Below are 18,503 nucleotides of genomic sequence, written 5' to 3' on the forward strand. Positions count from 1 at the left end.
ATGCGCACTCACAGTTCGGACCCTTGGAGGATGGAGCTCGATACGAGCGTCGAGTCGGCGGCGGACCGGCAGCCTTCGGAGGTCGGCGCCAAGCAGCTGCTGACTCTGCACTGTGAGCAGTGTAACTCGGTGCTGGGGGACTCGCTGGGAGTGTGCGGCCAGAGCGCGGAGCACATCATGTGCGTCAGTAAGTGCAGCGCCCGCGGAGGCGGTGGGGTGTTCGCCGCGCGTCGTTTTCACCGGGGACTGATGCAAAGTCGAAATTGCAAGTGCGGCTCGAAGCCCAGATGTCAGAACGGTGCGGCGCTGCTTTGCAACACAAACCACCCCCGAAGGACTCAAACGTAATGAGTTTAAACCGCTGCGACGGCGCGATGTGTCAGTTGTGTTTAACGTGTCTGCTGCTGCTGCTGCTGCTTCTTCTTCTTCTGCCGCTCGCATCGTTCCCGACACGGTGCTCACTGCCGCTGCCGGTGGCTGGAAGGTGTATTGCAATAACTGGGTTGAGGTTATGATAAACTAAACACTTGCATCCAGGTAGGAGTAATGTGTTTAAAATAACTAAATAACATTCGCACATATATAATGGAAATGCCCTGTAAGTCCCCATGGGATGTATTGAGTATTCTCATGGGCAGTTTTTAAAAAGGCAGGCCAGTAATTCTGCCGTGAAAATGATCTACACGACTACAAGCAAAGAGGGACAAGATGAGCGTACACTGACTAACCTTTAACCGTCACTTTCCCAAAAAGTCCAAAGCGTGCGCTTTTCCCAAACCCAGTTGGTGAAATGCAGCAAAAAAACACCTTTTGTCATTGCAAGTGCTTTTAATGCTGTCTTTTGTTTCTTTTTTTATGGGAAATGGGGAAACCTCATGATTTTGTCTATATTATCCTTTTTTTTTTTTATACTTTTTCTAAGCCCGCTCTATATATATATAGTTTGACAATTATCTGTCTTTCCACCTTTACTTGGCAGACACATCCCAGTACATTATAATTGTTGCAATAATATTGCATACATTGATATATGTTCCACCCTGCTGACACGTCGAATATGGAAGTTTTCTTTTCTAACGCTTATTTTTGGCATCAACACACAACTGACACGTTGCGTCATCGCAGCGGCTCATCACCTCCTTCGAGGTAGTTGGTGTTGTGAAGCGCACCGTACTTTGGCTATTTGGGTTTGAGCTGCACGTTGCCAAGGACAGGGTGCAATTTCGACGGGACCCCGTTACGCATTAGTCCTGACGATAACAAGGGGCGGGGCCGCTGCCATGCAAACCGTATTCAGGTTCTGCGGTAAACTGGTAAAACAAACTGGGCACTGGCAGGGACCCACACCGGGGGTTTCCAAACTGGGCTCTTGTTGTACGTTATTAATCCCCCCCCACACATACAAAATGTATTGAATTCTGAAACGAAATACGTTCCTTAAAGAAACAAAACAATTCAAACGTCAAAATCACAAACAAATAATATCCCGTTTTGTAGTTGGTTAAGATTTATTGCATATTGCCGTTTCCTTTCCATTTTGGTATTCTTATCACTTCATTTTTGTTGAAGTTTTGATGTGTTCTGCTGTAACCACCAGAGTATCAGTACGTTACAGCAGATAAAGTAAGGGGGGGGGGTGTATCTAAAATAAATATACAGTATCTGGGTCAACGGGGCTGCTACAGCACGTATACACAAATAAACAGTTAATGACTGTTAATGGCCTTTCTGCCTGTCTCCATGAAGAAGTCACCAACAATGTCATCATCAGTGATGAAATGAAGCTAGAACTGGAGGGTGAAACAACTCAGTGGTGAGTTGATGTTTTTTTTATATCAGACTGTAAACATGATTTATATATATATACACTTTTTTTAAAGGGTGGATCGATCTAATGGATAAAATAATGAAATTGTGATTTATTTTTATTTTTATAACCAATATTGCGATTAAGTATGCAATTTGTTTTTGAATTCCTTATCTTCTGTATTGTTCACTAAACACAAGCAATAAAACAGATTGTGTAACATTTATATAAAAAAAAAAAAAAAAAAAAAAAAAAAAAAACTTTTTCAAATCGCAGCCTTTGAGAATATGACAGTTGCGTTAAATTACATTGCAATGTTTGAATTTGAGTCCTCGCTCAGCCCCAGATACAACTCCTGTTCTTCGACAGCGACTGTCGTCACGATCATCGCATCGAAAGGTGTTTCAGATTAAAAAAAAAAAAAAAAAGTTTCCTCTTCCTCTTTCTTTAACACTCACCGCAGAACGCGAGACTCAAATGCTGCTTTTGAATCCAGTGTTTCTGATTAGATTATAAAAACGAAGATGATATTGAAGCCTCGCGGGCGTCACTCGGGCGTCGCCGTTCGGCCTCGACCGTCACAGAATGTGTCGACGCCTCGTATCTGCGCCGTTCGCGGGTCCCGACGTCAACAATGTGGTGATATGTGATTGTGCCCCCCCCCCCACCCGCAGCATCTGCAGCTCTCTGACGTGCTCCGGGTGCGTCTCCGCTTTGGGACGGGTGGTGCACGCGGCGCCGCGGCACCTGGAGATGCTGCGCTCCGCCTTTCTGCTCAGCAGAGCCAAGGTCAAGTGGTGAGCGCACACCGCACGACACTCCGCCGCTGGCGCCACGCCCCCGGGGAATCTCACGGCAAATTCTAAAAAACACTCGAGACTTGTCCACGTTAGGTCGATTAAAAAAAAAAAAAAAAAAAGGAAATTGCAATCGATGACATTGCTGTTGCGATGTGAGCCTTTGACGCGCACCCTAAAAGATTTTGCAAAGACTCAGTCGAACACATATGAGCCACTGCAGCAAAACCCGCATTGACGCGCATTTCTAAAATGGCCAGGAGCCGCCAAATACATGTTCCTTTGCGTGTTTTTTTTTTTTTTGTTTGTTTTTTAAATCTCTCGACGTATTTTCAAAGCCGAGTTTGATTTATAAATAGTAGAAATATGTTAAGGCCGTGGAGGTAAATATTCCCGATAGATGACATGGAAACGCAGTTCACTTACCGAGACGCTGAACAGCGCCGAACGCCGATCGATGGTTTCCTTTAAAGCGAGCGTCCGGGTGAAGATCGTTCCCCCGTGTCCCATGTGATGTCAAGTCACAATGTGGGACCGTTTTGACAGAGTTCAACCTTTTTAAATCTCATGTGTTTTTACACACACGCCAAGATTCACTGTTGCGTAGGCGACGTGACGCACGAAGAAGGAAAGCCGACGTCACTTCCGTAGTGACGTCGGGGAGCCTTCGGGGGGGGAAACTTAGAGGGCGATTATCTCAGAAAAACAGTTGGCCGCACCCTCGTCATTGACGAGCCACGGCCTTGAAAAGTATTCGCTTGATTCGCACGAGATACAACGAATGAGATATAAAAAAAAAAAGTGAAACGGAGCCAAAAGAACCTCAAATCTGCAGCGGCTCACATGGGGTTGGACCGTGGCCTGGCCCGGTTGGCGGCGCGCGGAGGCAGATTCGAGTGGTTGCATAGCGACTCCCCCGCCAGAGCGTCCGGGACCGCCCCGCCTCGGCCCCCTCTCCCATCGTAAGCCAAACCGGCCTTGAAAACCACCTTGAACCTCCGCCCGTCGCCGTCTCGGCTGAAGTGGCGTTGCGGTGGAGCGCCGAGTCACGTCTCATCCCTTCCCTCCTTCAAGCTACGTCCTCGACAGCGGCGGGACGGTGAGGTCCTCGGACGTGACGTTCGACCTGAAGCCCCTCGGGGGGGCCATGGATGAGGTAAGGGGGGCGGCGTGGCGGAGCCTTGAGAATGAAGTTTTGTCTTGCTGGGGAGTGGACTCCGCTTCATCTCCGTGTCGCCCTCCACCGCAGATGACGCGGCAGGTTCGGGGGCACCTGGGCCGCATGTCGCGCATCACGACGAGGTGGTCGCGCAAGGATCCGTGCCGGTGATCCGCGGCGGCTGGGCGAGATGGAGGATCGGCGCCCGGAAGCTCCCGCGTCTTTTTTTTTTTTGTTTGTTTGTTTTTTTGATGTTGTGTGTTTGTTACTTACCGGGGAGGGGAGGCATTTCAATACATTTACAATAAAAACTTGTTTTTATTTGCTTTGTTTTCGGGGAAAAGATGGCTCTGGGCCCACGGAGCGCAATGCTCAGCATAATGGTACGGTCCACTTAAGGGGTGTCTCAAAGGGTATTAAAAGATTCTTCCACAATTTCAGGTAAGAAGGATGTATAAATGTTTCCACCCGCCCCCGACCTGTTGTTCTTTACCTCTTGGGAATGATCCAAGTCTTAATTAGGGGAGTTCAAATCCCCCCCGTTATTCGAACTACGCTATCAGATGTGGATTTGCCTTTTCCACACTTCATCGCCGCGGCATCGCGTCTGCGCCGTTTGCTTTCAGCACCACAGTTGCGCAGCAGGGACCGATGTTCAAAATTCTTCCTGCGCTATATCCTGGGCGTGGCCTATAGCCTCCACCAACGTTTATCCCCGCTGGACTCGGCTTTGTTGACGTCGACGCTCCAGGTTTACGGGATGTTTTTTGTTTTTTTTAGGATAATTTAGGTTGTTTGCTGTGTGACGTCCACGCTGAACTTGTGGCCTCGTTACTTCACTGTAAAGCTGGAGTGTGGTTCATATCAACAAACAACCTGTGGAGGCCGGGCACAGGGAGCCGCAGAAATATTTAACATCAAGGCGTCTGAGTGAGACTTGTTGATGGTGGTAGGCAATACAACATAAATGTATTATTTTTTTTGAAATTTCAAGAACTTTTTCTTACTAGCCTTTGAATGCGCTTAGGATTTGTTGAAGCCGGCGAAAGAAAAACGTCTCCCCGATGTTGGATTTGGAAGCAACTCGACTGCAAAACAAAGCAACCGCCACACTTCATATTGGCACCATGCTGCATTTTATTGCTGAGTTTTTCGATACAGATATATATAGATATTTTTGTAAATACAAAACCAGACAAGAGGTTCACAACGCAACAAGCATGCCCAGGTCCTCCCTCTGGAGTGCATAGTTTCTACACCGTCCACGCCCTCGGTGGAAAAGTTGATCGAGAAATCACGTCTCGTCCTGCTACCAAAGTGGTTTTGTGTCGATGTTCGTCTGAGGAACCTCGCTCGTGAGTTTTAGCTCTGCTGCCGCTCTGTCATATTCACGACCGCACAGAAGGCGACGGCTTGGCCGACATGCGTACCGTGGAACCACCATGCGCTACATGTCAGCTTGTTTCACAACATTGGGTCCAAAAAGGAAAAACAAGCATCCTGGGATCATAAAACACCTTTTTCACATTACAATGTTGGATTATTGCATGCAATATGAATCATCCATTACTCCGCCATTAAGCCATGCATCTTTTTTTTTTTTCCCACAAACCTACATATTCAGGTTTTATGTTCCCTTACAAACTTTGATTATAAATCCCCAGAGCGTTACAGACCTTCTGAACAAAATATTGAAGACAGTGGTCAGTGATGATGAGGATAGAACATAGAAAGTGCTTTTCATTAAGTGTCAAGTTCGGCCTTTTGATAACCTTCACTTTGTTTTTGTTTTTTTTAAAAGTCACTGTGAATGAAAAACAATGCTTCAAGAAAGGTGACTTATTCCTATTGCTTTCAGTACAACGCTATATTATACTGCACTGTTTACAGTAAGGATACAAGGACTGGGGAATAGTCTGCATGTTGCTCTTAAAACCCAAATACCAGTGGGTTGGGATGAGTAAACATTGGATATTGTGTGTTCAAGCCAAATGTAAGACATGTTTGTTTGTAAGAAAAGCTCACTACGCTACCACAGGCAAACCCTTTCCACGGTACACAACAGAATCTTTTCAACACTTAGACCCTGGCACTAAACTCATGCATCAGTGTTGGTTATTGCTTCTAAAACTCTAATCAAATACCATTTGATGGATCAAAATATAAAGCTCTGACTTGGGGGAGAAAAAAACAAAACAATGGAGGCATTATATACATTTACCGTAATATGGAGATAAAGTCTATGAGCCAACTGCTACAATGAATCCATGCCCCTCAGATCCTACTCTAGAAATAAAACACCATGCTGAGTATTAGCTTCATCTATAGGCTTCTATGGTCATAACGTTAACGTTTCTCTGTCTTTTTTTTTTGGCCATTATACAGGTGCTAGGCTAATGAAGTTGACACTTCTGTTAGTTGGGATTAGAATGCTCAATAGGAGGTACTTAACACTAACCGTGTTTCTATGGTGTAGTAGTGCACTAATACGTCACTTGGGCCTTTCACCAAGTTCCCTGAAGCCCGTTCGCCTCGACTCGGGTCCAGAGGTTGATCGGGCCGTTCTCCGTGAGGCGAGCGCCACTACCGCTCATGCACGACTACCACCCCGTCCGGCTAGATACACTAATGCACATGAGTCTATACATATCTTAATGGAAGACATTGGTGATTTTGTTGTTCTCAAACAACTTGTCACTTGTTTATACAATATACAGTTTGGTCAACAACATGACAGTTAAGATAAAATTTTGCACAAATCCCGGTTTGTGTGTGGTTCCTTTTAAACGGCGGCGGAATTAAACCCGGCCAGGTCGAACGCGGCACTGGGGCTCCGCTCGCGTAGGGACCGATCTAAAGTAAAACTTAAAAAAAACCATTTGAAATCACTCCGTTGTGCTACAGCTGAAATGTCCCGGTGCAGTACTGACGTGCGGTATGTGGGGGGCCAACATCGCAGAGGAAGGTAGAGGACGAGCGCGACATCCTCCTGGACGCTTTGCCCCCCCCGCGACGCCCGGTTTGAGCGGCCGCTCGTCCCGGGAGAGGCGGTTTCTAGTCGGACGAGCAGGGAGGGCCGCTCCCTTGACCGCGGCATTTTCGCAGGTTTCGACGCTCAAAGCCGCGACGTCGGTCAAGAACAATGTCGCGCTCCGTCTCTACGCGCCACGAAGTCCCAGCTGGTCGAATGTCGAGGAAATAGGATGGGCTGCCCAAGCCAAATGACCACATGTGTAATCCCACAGGATAAGTGTAGAGGAGTAGATTTGTGTGTGTGTGTGTTTTCTCTCTCTCGGTTGTTAAACTGCAGGCGCGCAACAACATACAAAAGGTTCCATTGCATCGTTTGGAGCGGACCCTATATTCTCCTTTGCATCTTCCTTATTTAAAAAAAAAACAACAACAAAACAACCCAAAACCTTCTATCCTAACCCTTCTACCTGGCACTCCACGTCGGAGAAAAGGAACATACGAAAGAAAACCGTGAGGGATACCGTTGGTAACTGCTCGAAAGCCCCCCCGTCACACGAGCACGCGGTTCTGATTCGCCTATCCCCCGTCCACGGCGGTTTCACTCTGGGCTCCATGAGGTAGTGCATCGACGGGCTCCGGTGGACGCAAGTCCGGTCATTCACGAGCCTCGACCGTGGCCACAGCAGAGTTGCGAACGCGTTCCCTGAGGGTGCAAAATACATTTATGTCATGACAAGGCCTCTCCTGGTGCCAAGCAGGTTCTCCTTCTTCTGCTTCCTGCCGTCCACCTGCCTGGCTCTCCGCTCCTCCCTGAGGGGAGAACACCACAACATCTCCAATGACTAAAAATACCCCAAAGGAAATGAACTGAGAACACACGGGTCAGGAAAGGTCAGAACACACACTTCATCTGAGAGAAGCCACTTGGAGCAAACAGTTGGACGCTGCTCAAGTCACTTCTCTCCTTGACTTACCTCGTCTTGACTTGATGCTGTTAGAAGTTTTTCTGATGAGAGTGAGAGATCAGAGACTTGTTTGTTGCTCCATTTTCTTTTGCCTCAAACGGTTTCAGCTTACCTAGGCAAAAAAGAGGCAAAATATCCATAAACAGCCAGGATGAGTCACTGTTCATGTCTTTGTTCTCCAAATAAATAAATAAATAAATAAATAAATAAATAAATGATTGATAATGCTGCAGGGGACACTACACGGGACAGGATTAGCACCAACACCGGCACCAGCTACTGAAAAGAAGAATAAAGCAAGGAGAGCGCAACCGTGTCTGTGGGTCCAGTGGTTGTTGTGTTCCAGACACTTTTAGCCCGATAAATGCCAAGGAGAATAATAATCAATAATAATAATAATAATAATAATTATTATTATTATTATTATTTAAAAAAAACAACAACAATAAAAAACGTGATCAATAAAAATAGGGTTACGGCTGGGCGCCTAATAAAACAGCTCCAGGTTTTGTGGCCTTACCTTGATGAGGTTTGTACGACAGGGGGCGAGACAGACTGGCCTTCAGATCAAAGCTGGGCTTCTTGTTTGTTCCCGGGGTGTTACAAACACTTGTGTTGCCGGCGAAGACAAATGTTCCTGCCGAACACGACAAAAAAGTCAAATGACAATCCAAGCCAGCGGCACAGAGGACTTCACATGTCCCAAACGGGAAGTTACCAGGGGGCTTTGTGACGGAGATGTTCAGGCTCCTGGCGGCGCTGGCGTTCCCTCCGTCCTGGCTCTTTTTCCCCGGCGTGCTCATGGACACGCGGGACGTCATGCTCGCCGGCGTCTTCACCAGAGATCGCTTGTACTCGTTGTCCTGCGTGGCCTGCGAGAACCTGCGCACAGTGTGGAGTGTGTCATGACATGCATCCGAAAAATGTCCTTGTGCAACTTGAAGAGACAGTCAGTGGAACAAACGAGCCAACAAAGTTTAAAATAAACACTTTCACAATTTAAACGTCCGACGGGAATGAAAATGGGAACATAGGTGTTATGGCTGGAAGAGGTGAGCCAAACCCCCCCCAATGATGCAACAAACCAGACTGGAAGATTTTAGAAAAACGAAAAATCTCCATATGACGATATCTTGGGGGTGACCATCTGTGTTTCCATAAGATATTTTTACATCTAACAAATATTAAAGAAACAATCGTCAGTACTGTTGATATTATGACCACTGATGAGAAAAATCCATAACAGTCTATGAAGTTGAGGCTGTGTTACTTTACTGTAACCCTCCTCAAAGGTTACATATTATATCCCCTTTCAACAAGTTAATATTCAAGTTTTTTGGTGAAAATACCACTCGGGTTATGCATTCTAGCATGCCTCTAACATACACCGCCCAGCTCGACTCCCCAGTTTCAGCTTGCGAGGCCAAAGAGCGGCGACTCACTGGACGTTGATCCTGCACGTGGAGAGGATGGACGGCCGGAACGAAGCCGGTTCCTTCAGGGAAGCTTTCGTGGCCGCGAGGCCGGTGACGCAACGCTTCCTTTCAGCCACGCCCCCGCTCGCAGCCGGGCTGAACAGCGACGCACGCGCGGGTTTGGCCTTCATTATAAATAAAAACACAAGTCATCCCACAGGAGTCTGATCGTGATCAACAGAAACACAGATGTCTACACGGCCGTGACTGCCCCCACTCACCAGTTGGTTTTTGGCACCGGCTGGCTTCACCAGGGTTTTCTCCGACATAAACTAGAAACCAAAGTTCACATTAAATTGTGTTTTTTTTTTTCCCGCAGACAAAACCAACAAATCGCAAGAAAACTTACAACACACTCCAATTATTATCATCGAGCCTCTTTGTCGGGTCAAATACCTTCAAGTCTTTGACTGAATTTTGGTACGTCTCCACCTGCTTCGTCTTTCTCTGGACGTATGAGTCGATGGACTCCATTTTGTTAAAATGTGCCTTGTGGAGTTTCTTGAAATCTGCATTAAAGACATTAAAATACATATATATGGAACTACCCAATAGCAAGAGATGATTTGGCAGACAGGGGAAACTCAAATGAGGGAAGCAGGACACAGAAAGTCTGAATGTCCGTTTGTTTGTTTGTTATGTTAATTGAGATGACCACAACTGAGCGGGTGCTATGATAACCAAAACCACCACGCATTTTAAGCAGATGTGAAATACCCGTTCTTCAGTTGTAGACATTTAAACGTGCTTAAAAGGAAGGAGACTAAAGTAAACTTACTGGGTGTAATGGGATTCAGCACAGGCTTGGTCTTCTTCAGGAGCCCTTCGTGTCGAGGGATTTTACCCGCCTTTGCCACTTTCTTCGCTTTTCCTTTTAACAGACACATCAGTACATGTGTGTATTTAAATCCCATTATTATATACTATACTATATAAACTTCTCCCATGGAAAACCTGATCAAGACAAGAGCAGTGCATTCAACTATCTGTGGAAATGTCCACCAGAATAAATCCACGTCTGGTTACCGTCGGTGTTTCATTCGGAGGGGACAATCCGAGACTTGTCACTGACCTTTATCACGAAGTTCTGGGACTTGGTCGAGCTCAGAAGACACACGTCTCCTTTTGGCGCCGCCAGCACCGCGGACAGCGCTGGATTTATCCTCCCGGAAAGAAATAACGATTATGTAGAGACACTAAACTAAAACTTGGGCTGTGCTCAGCGCTTGTGTCAGAATCAATATACTGGGAATTTGTTCTGGTGAGGTTTGGTGCGTTGCATTGCAGACTATTAGTATTAAAAAAAAAAAAAAAAAAAAAAAAAAAAAAAAAAGAAATTTTGAAGCACAACAGTGAAGTAAAAAAAGATACAAAATACAATGAAAATTAAGAAACAAAAAAAGCATAGAATTGTGTCTCTAGTTCTCTATTATTAAACTTTTGCATCAACAGTGCATTATCATCATTTCTGGAATTTCCCTTTGGGGATTGATAAAGTACCTGTGTCTTATCTTATCAGCATGTTCTAGTGTTAACTGTGCTTCTCCTGCATAATGATACATGTTTACAGTGCGTTAAGCATCCATAACGTAGAACGGGCTGTTCCACATACAGATGCTGTTATGGTTGGCATCGGCGCACACAATTTTATAGTCAACATGAACGATAACAATGGGTCTCAAAAAGGCTTGTTTCAGTTGATCTCATACCAAGTTTCAAAGATGTTGGCGCTAAAAACAGGAAATCTACAACCCATCCTACTGGGCATCGAAAGCAGAACAACAAAAGCTTTTTGTCAGAAGCTCAGAGTCTGAGATATATGGGGGTCGCGGTGTAAGGCCTAGAAAGCGTATGAAGGAAGGCATTGAGAAGGATCAACTGGCAGAGCGGTATTCAGTACCTCGGCCGCAGCGAGAGGCGGCTCGGCGTCGAGGTCTGCAGCGGCGTGTGTGTCGGGGACCTTCCTCTTGCCCCGCGCACCCCGCCCACGGCGGCTGGTCACAAACAGCGCCGTGCTGGGGACCGGATCCTCTGCCGCCTCGGGCTCTTCTTTGACGAGGTTCCGTCCGGAGCCGGTGTCCTCTGGATCCTCAACAACAACGCCGCCGGCAGCGTTACCGTTCACCTGGAAAATAACATACGATACGTGACAACTACCACTGACAATGTAGTGATGAATGAAGTCAATTTTCAATAGGACAAAATGTGTAGTCACGCACCTGCTCATCCTCCTCCTGCTCATAGTGCTGCTTGATGGACTTCAGTAGTTTATCAGCCTGTTGTGGGGACAACGGTGTCTTCAATATCCATTTATGTTACATGCAGATGCTAAATCAATTGTAAATAACTTAGTACATTTTTTTTTATAAATATTTATTCACTCTGCACAAAAACAATCCAACTACTGGACTAACCACTTGGAACCAGGATCTTTTTGTATTGAGCAGAGTACAAGGAATCGGTGCATTGTAGTGCATACAGGCGAGCTGGCGAAAACAACACTTTACAGTAAACTATATCATGTGCAATATGTGCTCAAGGAATCTGTTCTCCAACCAGGAATATTTATCTTCTTTTTGTTGATGTTTTGCGATCGATTGTTCAACGTTCTTATTGTTTGTTATTGTGGAGCCACTGCTCTCGACCTGCCCGTCTGACATACATCAACGCGCCCACCGTCACAAAGTCGAATTTCCTCGTACACGTTTGGTGGACTCGGCCAAACAAAGACTGGGAGTTGGTACAGAACGCAGCGCTGGGTACGATGCGAGTTTGGTGACACTGTTACAGAGGAAAAAAAATAGTCACGTTTCCCTTTCCCCTCGACCGCGAACTGGAAGCGAACTTCGGCGTCTACGCAGCTAGTTCCCACATCCCAGTCAAGGAATAACGCGCTCATTACCTTCATGTTTGCTTTAAGTCCGAGCTGCTTGGCGAGACTCCTCAATTCGGCATATTTCATAGAGTCCACGTCCATTCTTCGGGAGGACATGTCACTGGTTGTTGTTTAGGGGAAAAAAAAAAAAACCAACCGCCGCGAAGCCCGCACGCACGAGCGGGTAACGGTTCGAACCGATTCAAAACACAGCGGCGGGGGCGCTGTTCCACATACAGATGCTGTTATGGTTGGCATCGGCGCACACAATTTTATAGTCAACATGAGCGATAACAATGGGTCTCAAAAAGGCTTGTTTCAGTTGATCTCATACCAAGCTTCAAAGATGTTGGCGCTAAAAACAGGAAATCTACAACCCATCCTACTGGGCATCGAAAGCAGAACAACAAAAGCTTTTTGTCAGAAGCTCAGAGTCTGAGATATATGGGGGTCGCGGTGTAAGGCCTAGAAAGCGTATGAAGGAAGGCATTGAGAAGGATCAACTGGCAGAGCGGTATTCAGTACCTCGGCCGCAGCGAGAGGCGGCTCGGCGTCGAGGTCTGCAGCGGCGTGTGTGTCGGGGACCTTCCTCTTGCCCCGCGCACCCCGCCCACGGCGGCTGGTCACAAACAGCGCCGTGCTGGGGACCGGATCCTCTGCCGCCTCGGGCTCTTCTTTGACGAGGTTCCGTCCGGAGCCGGTGTCCTCTGGATCCTCAACAACAACGCCGCCGGCAGCGTTACCGTTCACCTGGAAAATAACATACGATACGTGACAACTACCACTGACAATGTAGTGATGAATGAAGTCAATTTTCAATAGGACAAAATGTGTAGTCACGCACCTGCTCATCCTCCTCCTGCTCATAGTGCTGCTTGATGGACTTCAGTAGTTTATCAGCCTGTTGTGGGGACAACGGTGTCTTCAATATCCATTTATGTTACATGCAGATGCTAAATCAATTGTAAATAACTTAGTACATTTTTTTTATAAATATTTATTCACTCTGCACAAAAACAATCCAACTACTGGACTAACCACTTGGAACCAGGATCTTTTTGTATTGAGCAGAGTACAAGGAATCGGTGCATTGTAGTGCATACAGGCGAGCTGGCGAAAACAACACTTTACAGTAAACTATATCATGTGCAATATGTGCTCAAGGAATCTGTTCTCCAACCAGGAATATTTATCTTCTTTTTGTTGATGTTTTGCGATCGATTGTTCAACGTTCTTATTGTTTGTTATTGTGGAGCCACTGCTCTCGACCTGCCCGTCTGACATACATCAACGCGCCCACCGTCACAAAGTTGAATTTCCTCGTACACGTTTGGTGGACTCGGCCAAACAAAGACTGGGAGTTGGTACAGAACGCAGCGCTGGGTACGATGCGAGTTTGGTGACACTGTTACAGAGGAAAAAAAATAGTCACGTTTCCCTTTCCCCTCGACCGCGAACTGGAAGCGAACTTCGGCGTCTACGCAGCTAGTTCCCACATCCCAGTCAAGGAATAACGCGCTCATTACCTTCATGTTTGCTTTAAGTCCGAGCTGCTTGGCGAGACTCCTCAATTCGGCATATTTCATAGAGTCCACGTCCATTCTTCGGGAGGACATGTCACTGGTTGTTGTTTAGGGGAAAAAAAAAAAACCAACCGCCGCGAAGTCCGCAAGCACGAGCGGGTAACGGTTCGAACCGATTCAAAACACAGCGGCGGGGGCGGCAGGGGCTCTCTGATTGGACGGCGGGCGGACCAATCGGGGCGCCGTATTCTCAAACGATTGAGCTATGCTGCATTCCATTGAAACTGTCGACTCGGACAGATCCGACCTCCTACGACAGCGAGGTACACGCCGTTAACGCTAAACGAAGTTCCGTTTGCATCTTTTTTTTTTTAAACGATGTTATTTTATTGTTTTAATTTATGTACAGAACAAGGAGACAAAACAAATCAAACACACTATTGCTGCGGCTGTTTTCGCGAACGGAAAACAACGGAACGCCTTTTTTAGGCGGGATTTTCCGATTTCCTTGCTTGAACGTAGCACTCGAGGCGCGCCGGGGCGGTGAATTGGAGGCGCGCATGCGCACTCACAGTTCGGACCCTTGGAGGATGGAGCTCGATACGAGCGTCGAGTCGGCGGCGGACCGGCAGCCTTCGGAGGTCGGCGCCAAGCAGCTGCTGACTCTGCACTGTGAGCAGTGTAACTCGGTGCTGGGGGACTCGCTGGGAGTGTGCGGCCAGAGCGCGGAGCACATCATGTGCGTCAGTAAGTGCAGCGCCCGCGGAGGCGGTGGGGTGTTCGCCGCGCGTCGTTTTCACCGGGGACTGATGCAAAGTCGAAATTGCAAGTGCGGCTCGAAGCCCAGATGTCAGAACGGTGCGGCGCTGCTTTGCAACACAAACCACCCCCGAAGGACTCAAACGTAATGAGTTTAAACCGCTGCGACGGCGCGATGTGTCAGTTGTGTTTAACGTGTCTGCTGCTGCTGCTGCTGCTTCTTCTTCTTCTGCCGCTCGCATCGTTCCCGACACGGTGCTCACTGCCGCTGCCGGTGGCTGGAAGGTGTATTGCAATAACTGGGTTGAGGTTATGATAAACTAAACACTTGCATCCAGGTAGGAGTAATGTGTTTAAAATAACTAAATAACATTCGCACATATATAATGGAAATGCCCTGTAAGTCCCCATGGGATGTATTGAGTATTCTCATGGGCAGTTTTTAAAAAGGCAGGCCAGTAATTCTGCCGTGAAAATGATCTACACGACTACAAGCAAAGAGGGACAAGATGAGCGTACACTGACTAACCTTTAACCGTCACTTTCCCAAAAAGTCCAAAGCGTGCGCTTTTCCCAAACCCAGTTGGTGAAATGCAGCAAAAAAACACCTTTTGTCATTGCAAGTGCTTTTAATGCTGTCTTTTGTTTCTTTTTTTATGGGAAATGGGGAAACCTCATGATTTTGTCTATATTATCCTTTTTTTTTTTTATACTTTTTCTAAGCCCGCTCTATATATATATAGTTTGACAATTATCTGTCTTTCCACCTTTACTTGGCAGACACATCCCAGTACATTATAATTGTTGCAATAATATTGCATACATTGATATATGTTCCACCCTGCTGACACGTCGAATATGGAAGTTTTCTTTTCTAACGCTTATTTTTGGCATCAACACACAACTGACACGTTGCGTCATCGCAGCGGCTCATCACCTCCTTCGAGGTAGTTGGTGTTGTGAAGCGCACCGTACTTTGGCTATTTGGGTTTGAGCTGCACGTTGCCAAGGACAGGGTGCAATTTCGACGGGACCCCGTTACGCATTAGTCCTGACGATAACAAGGGGCGGGGCCGCTGCCATGCAAACCGTATTCAGGTTCTGCGGTAAACTGGTAAAACAAACTGGGCACTGGCAGGGACCCACACCGGGGGTTTCCAAACTGGGCTCTTGTTGTACGTTATTAATCCCCCCCCACACATACAAAATGTATTGAATTCTGAAACGAAATACGTTCCTTAAAGAAACAAAACAATTCAAACGTCAAAATCACAAACAAATAATATCCCGTTTTGTAGTTGGTTAAGATTTATTGCATATTGCCGTTTCCTTTCCATTTTGGTATTCTTATCACTTCATTTTTGTTGAAGTTTTGATGTGTTCTGCTGTAACCACCAGAGTATCAGTACGTTACAGCAGATAAAGTAAGGGGGGGGGGTGTATCTAAAATAAATATACAGTATCTGGGTCAACGGGGCTGCTACAGCACGTATACACAAATAAACAGTTAATGACTGTTAATGGCCTTTCTGCCTGTCTCCATGAAGAAGTCACCAACAATGTCATCATCAGTGATGAAATGAAGCTAGAACTGGAGGGTGAAACAACTCAGTGGTGAGTTGATGTTTTTTTTATATCAGACTGTAAACATGATTTATATATATATACACTTTTTTTAAAGGGTGGATCGATCTAATGGATAAAATAATGAAATTGTGATTTATTTTTATTTTTATAACCAATATTGCGATTAAGTATGCAATTTGTTTTTGAATTCCTTATCTTCTGTATTGTTCACTAAACACAAGCAATAAAACAGATTGTGTAACATTTATATAAAAAAAAAAAAAAAAAAAAAAAAAAAAAAACTTTTTCAAATCGCAGCCTTTGAGAATATGACAGTTGCGTTAAATTACATTGCAATGTTTGAATTTGAGTCCTCGCTCAGCCCCAGATACAACTCCTGTTCTTCGACAGCGACTGTCGTCACGATCATCGCATCGAAAGGTGTTTCAGATTAAAAAAAAAAAAAAAAAGTTTCCTCTTCCTCTTTCTTTAACACTCACCGCAGAACGCGAGACTCAAATGCTGCTTTTGAATCCAGTGTTTCTGATTAGATTATAAAAACGAAGATGATATTGAAGCCTCGCGGGCGTCACTCGGGCGTCGCCGTTCGGCCTCGACCGTCACAGAATGTGTCGACGCCTCGTATCTGCGCCGTTCGCGGGTCCCGACGTCAACAATGTGGTGATATGTGATTGTGCCCCCCCCCCCACCCGCAGCATCTGCAGCTCTCTGACGTGCTCCGGGTGCGTCTCCGCTTTGGGACGGGTGGTGCACGCGGCGCCGCGGCACCTGGAGATGCTGCGCTCCGCCTTTCTGCTCAGCAGAGCCAAGGTCAAGTGGTGAGCGCACACCGCACGACACTCCGCCGCTGGCGCCACGCCCCCGGGGAATCTCACGGCAAATTCTAAAAAACACTCGAGACTTGTCCACGTTAGGTCGATTAAAAAAAAAAAAAAAAAAAGGAAATTGCAATCGATGACATTGCTGTTGCGATGTGAGCCTTTGACGCGCACCCTAAAAGATTTTGCAAAGACTCAGTCGAACACATATGAGCCACTGCAGCAAAACCCGCATTGACGCGCATTTCTAAAATGGCCAGGAGCCGCCAAATACATGTTCCTTTGCGTGTTTTTTTTTTTTTTGTTTGTTTTTTAAATCTCTCGACGTATTTTCAAAGCCGAGTTTGATTTATAAATAGTAGAAATATGTTAAGGCCGTGGAGGTAAATATTCCCGATAGATGACATGGAAACGCAGTTCACTTACCGAGACGCTGAACAGCGCCGAACGCCGATCGATGGTTTCCTTTAAAGCGAGCGTCCGGGTGAAGATCGTTCCCCCGTGTCCCATGTGATGTCAAGTCACAATGTGGGACCGTTTTGACAGAGTTCAACCTTTTTAAATCTCATGTGTTTTTACACACACGCCAAGATTCACTGTTGCGTAGGCGACGTGACGCACGAAGAAGGAAAGCCGACGTCACTTCCGTAGTGACGTCGGGGAGCCTTCGGGGGGGGAAACTTAGAGGGCGATTATCTCAGAAAAACAGTTGGCCGCACCCTCGTCATTGACGAGCCACGGCCTTGAAAAGTATTCGCTTGATTCGCACGAGATACAACGAATGAGATATAAAAAAAAAAAGTGAAACGGAGCCAAAAGAACCTCAAATCTGCAGCGGCTCACATGGGGTTGGACCGTGGCCTGGCCCGGTTGGCGGCGCGCGGAGGCAGATTCGAGTGGTTGCATAGCGACTCCCCCGCCAGAGCGTCCGGGACCGCCCCGCCTCGGCCCCCTCTCCCATCGTAAGCCAAACCGGCCTTGAAAACCACCTTGAACCTCCGCCCGTCGCCGTCTCGGCTGAAGTGGCGTTGCGGTGGAGCGCCGAGTCACGTCTCATCCCTTCCCTCCTTCAAGCTACGTCCTCGACAGCGGCGGGACGGTGAGGTCCTCGGACGTGACGTTCGACCTGAAGCCCCTCGGGGGGGCCATGGATGAGGTAAGGGGGGCGGCGTGGCGGAGCCTTGAGAATGAAGTTTTGTCTTGCTGGGGAGTGGACTCCGCTTCATCTCCGTGTCGCCCTCCACCGCAGATGACGCGGCAGGTTCGGGGGCACCTGGGCCGCATGTCGCGCATCACGACGAGGTGGTCGCGCAAGGATCCGTGCCGGTGATCCGCGGCGGCTGGGCGAGATGGAGGATCGGCGCCCGGAAGCTCCCGCGTCTTTTTTTTTTTTGTTTGTTTGTTTTTTTGATGTTGTGTGTTTGTTACTTACCGGGGAGGGGAGGCATTTCAATACATTTACAATAAAAACTTGTTTTTATTTGCTTTGTTTTCGGGGAAAAGATGGCTCTGGGCCCACGGAGCGCAATGCTCAGCATAATGGTACGGTCCACTTAAGGGGTGTCTCAAAGGGTATTAAAAGATTCTTCCACAATTTCAGGTAAGAAGGATGTATAAATGTTTCCACCCGCCCCCGACCTGTTGTTCTTTACCTCTTGGGAATGATCCAAGTCTTAATTAGGGGAGTTCAAATCCCCCCCGTTATTCGAACTACGCTATCAGATGTGGATTTGCCTTTTCCACACTTCATCGCCGCGGCATCGCG

General features: G+C 46.9%; 4 protein-coding genes across 6 annotated transcripts in view; 2 read left to right on the forward strand and 2 right to left on the reverse strand.

Annotated features, from left to right (window-relative positions):
• The window catches only part of LOC307239207 (uncharacterized protein), a 45,911-nt gene that overhangs the window by 19,581 nt on the left and 7,827 nt on the right, over window positions 1–18,503 (reverse strand). For all 3 annotated transcript variants that reach the window (XM_080012530.1, XM_080012532.1, XM_080012531.1), the window contains exons 4-7: window positions 12,896–12,952; window positions 12,577–12,801; window positions 11,396–11,452; window positions 11,077–11,301 (exon numbers count right to left, since the gene is read on the reverse strand). In XM_080012530.1, coding sequence (XP_079868656.1) covers window positions 11,077–11,301; window positions 11,396–11,452; window positions 12,577–12,801; window positions 12,896–12,952 — 564 coding nt within the window. The remainder of the gene's footprint in view (window positions 1–11,076; window positions 11,302–11,395; window positions 11,453–12,576; window positions 12,802–12,895; window positions 12,953–18,503) is intronic.
• LOC307239220 (protein Mis18-beta-like) lies at window positions 28–4,084 on the forward strand. The gene is made up of 5 exons (XM_080012550.1): window positions 28–187; window positions 1,747–1,813; window positions 2,482–2,604; window positions 3,679–3,760; window positions 3,854–4,084. Exons 1-5 carry the CDS (start codon window positions 31–33, stop codon window positions 3,932–3,934), a joined length of 510 nt encoding a protein of 169 aa, XP_079868676.1. The 5' UTR covers window positions 28–30; the 3' UTR covers window positions 3,935–4,084.
• On the reverse strand, window positions 4,883–10,340 carry LOC307239223 (nucleolar and spindle-associated protein 1-like). The gene is made up of 9 exons (XM_080012553.1): window positions 10,249–10,340; window positions 9,955–10,047; window positions 9,573–9,685; window positions 9,398–9,448; window positions 9,144–9,301; window positions 8,420–8,583; window positions 8,222–8,338; window positions 7,711–7,813; window positions 4,883–7,546 (listed from the first exon to the last, which is right to left on the reverse strand). The coding sequence occupies exons 3-8, from the start codon at window positions 9,648–9,650 to the stop codon at window positions 7,731–7,733; spliced, it is 651 nt and encodes a 216-aa protein (XP_079868679.1). The 5' UTR covers window positions 9,651–9,685; window positions 9,955–10,047; window positions 10,249–10,340; the 3' UTR covers window positions 4,883–7,546; window positions 7,711–7,730.
• On the forward strand, window positions 14,162–18,218 carry LOC307239221 (protein Mis18-beta-like). Its single transcript, XM_080012551.1, has 5 exons — window positions 14,162–14,321; window positions 15,881–15,947; window positions 16,616–16,738; window positions 17,813–17,894; window positions 17,988–18,218. The coding sequence occupies exons 1-5, from the start codon at window positions 14,165–14,167 to the stop codon at window positions 18,066–18,068; spliced, it is 510 nt and encodes a 169-aa protein (XP_079868677.1). The 5' UTR covers window positions 14,162–14,164; the 3' UTR covers window positions 18,069–18,218.

This window comes from Zeus faber (assembly GCF_960531495.2).
Source record: "Zeus faber genome assembly, chromosome: 13".
Lineage (NCBI taxonomy): Eukaryota > Metazoa > Chordata > Actinopteri > Zeiformes > Zeidae > Zeus > Zeus faber.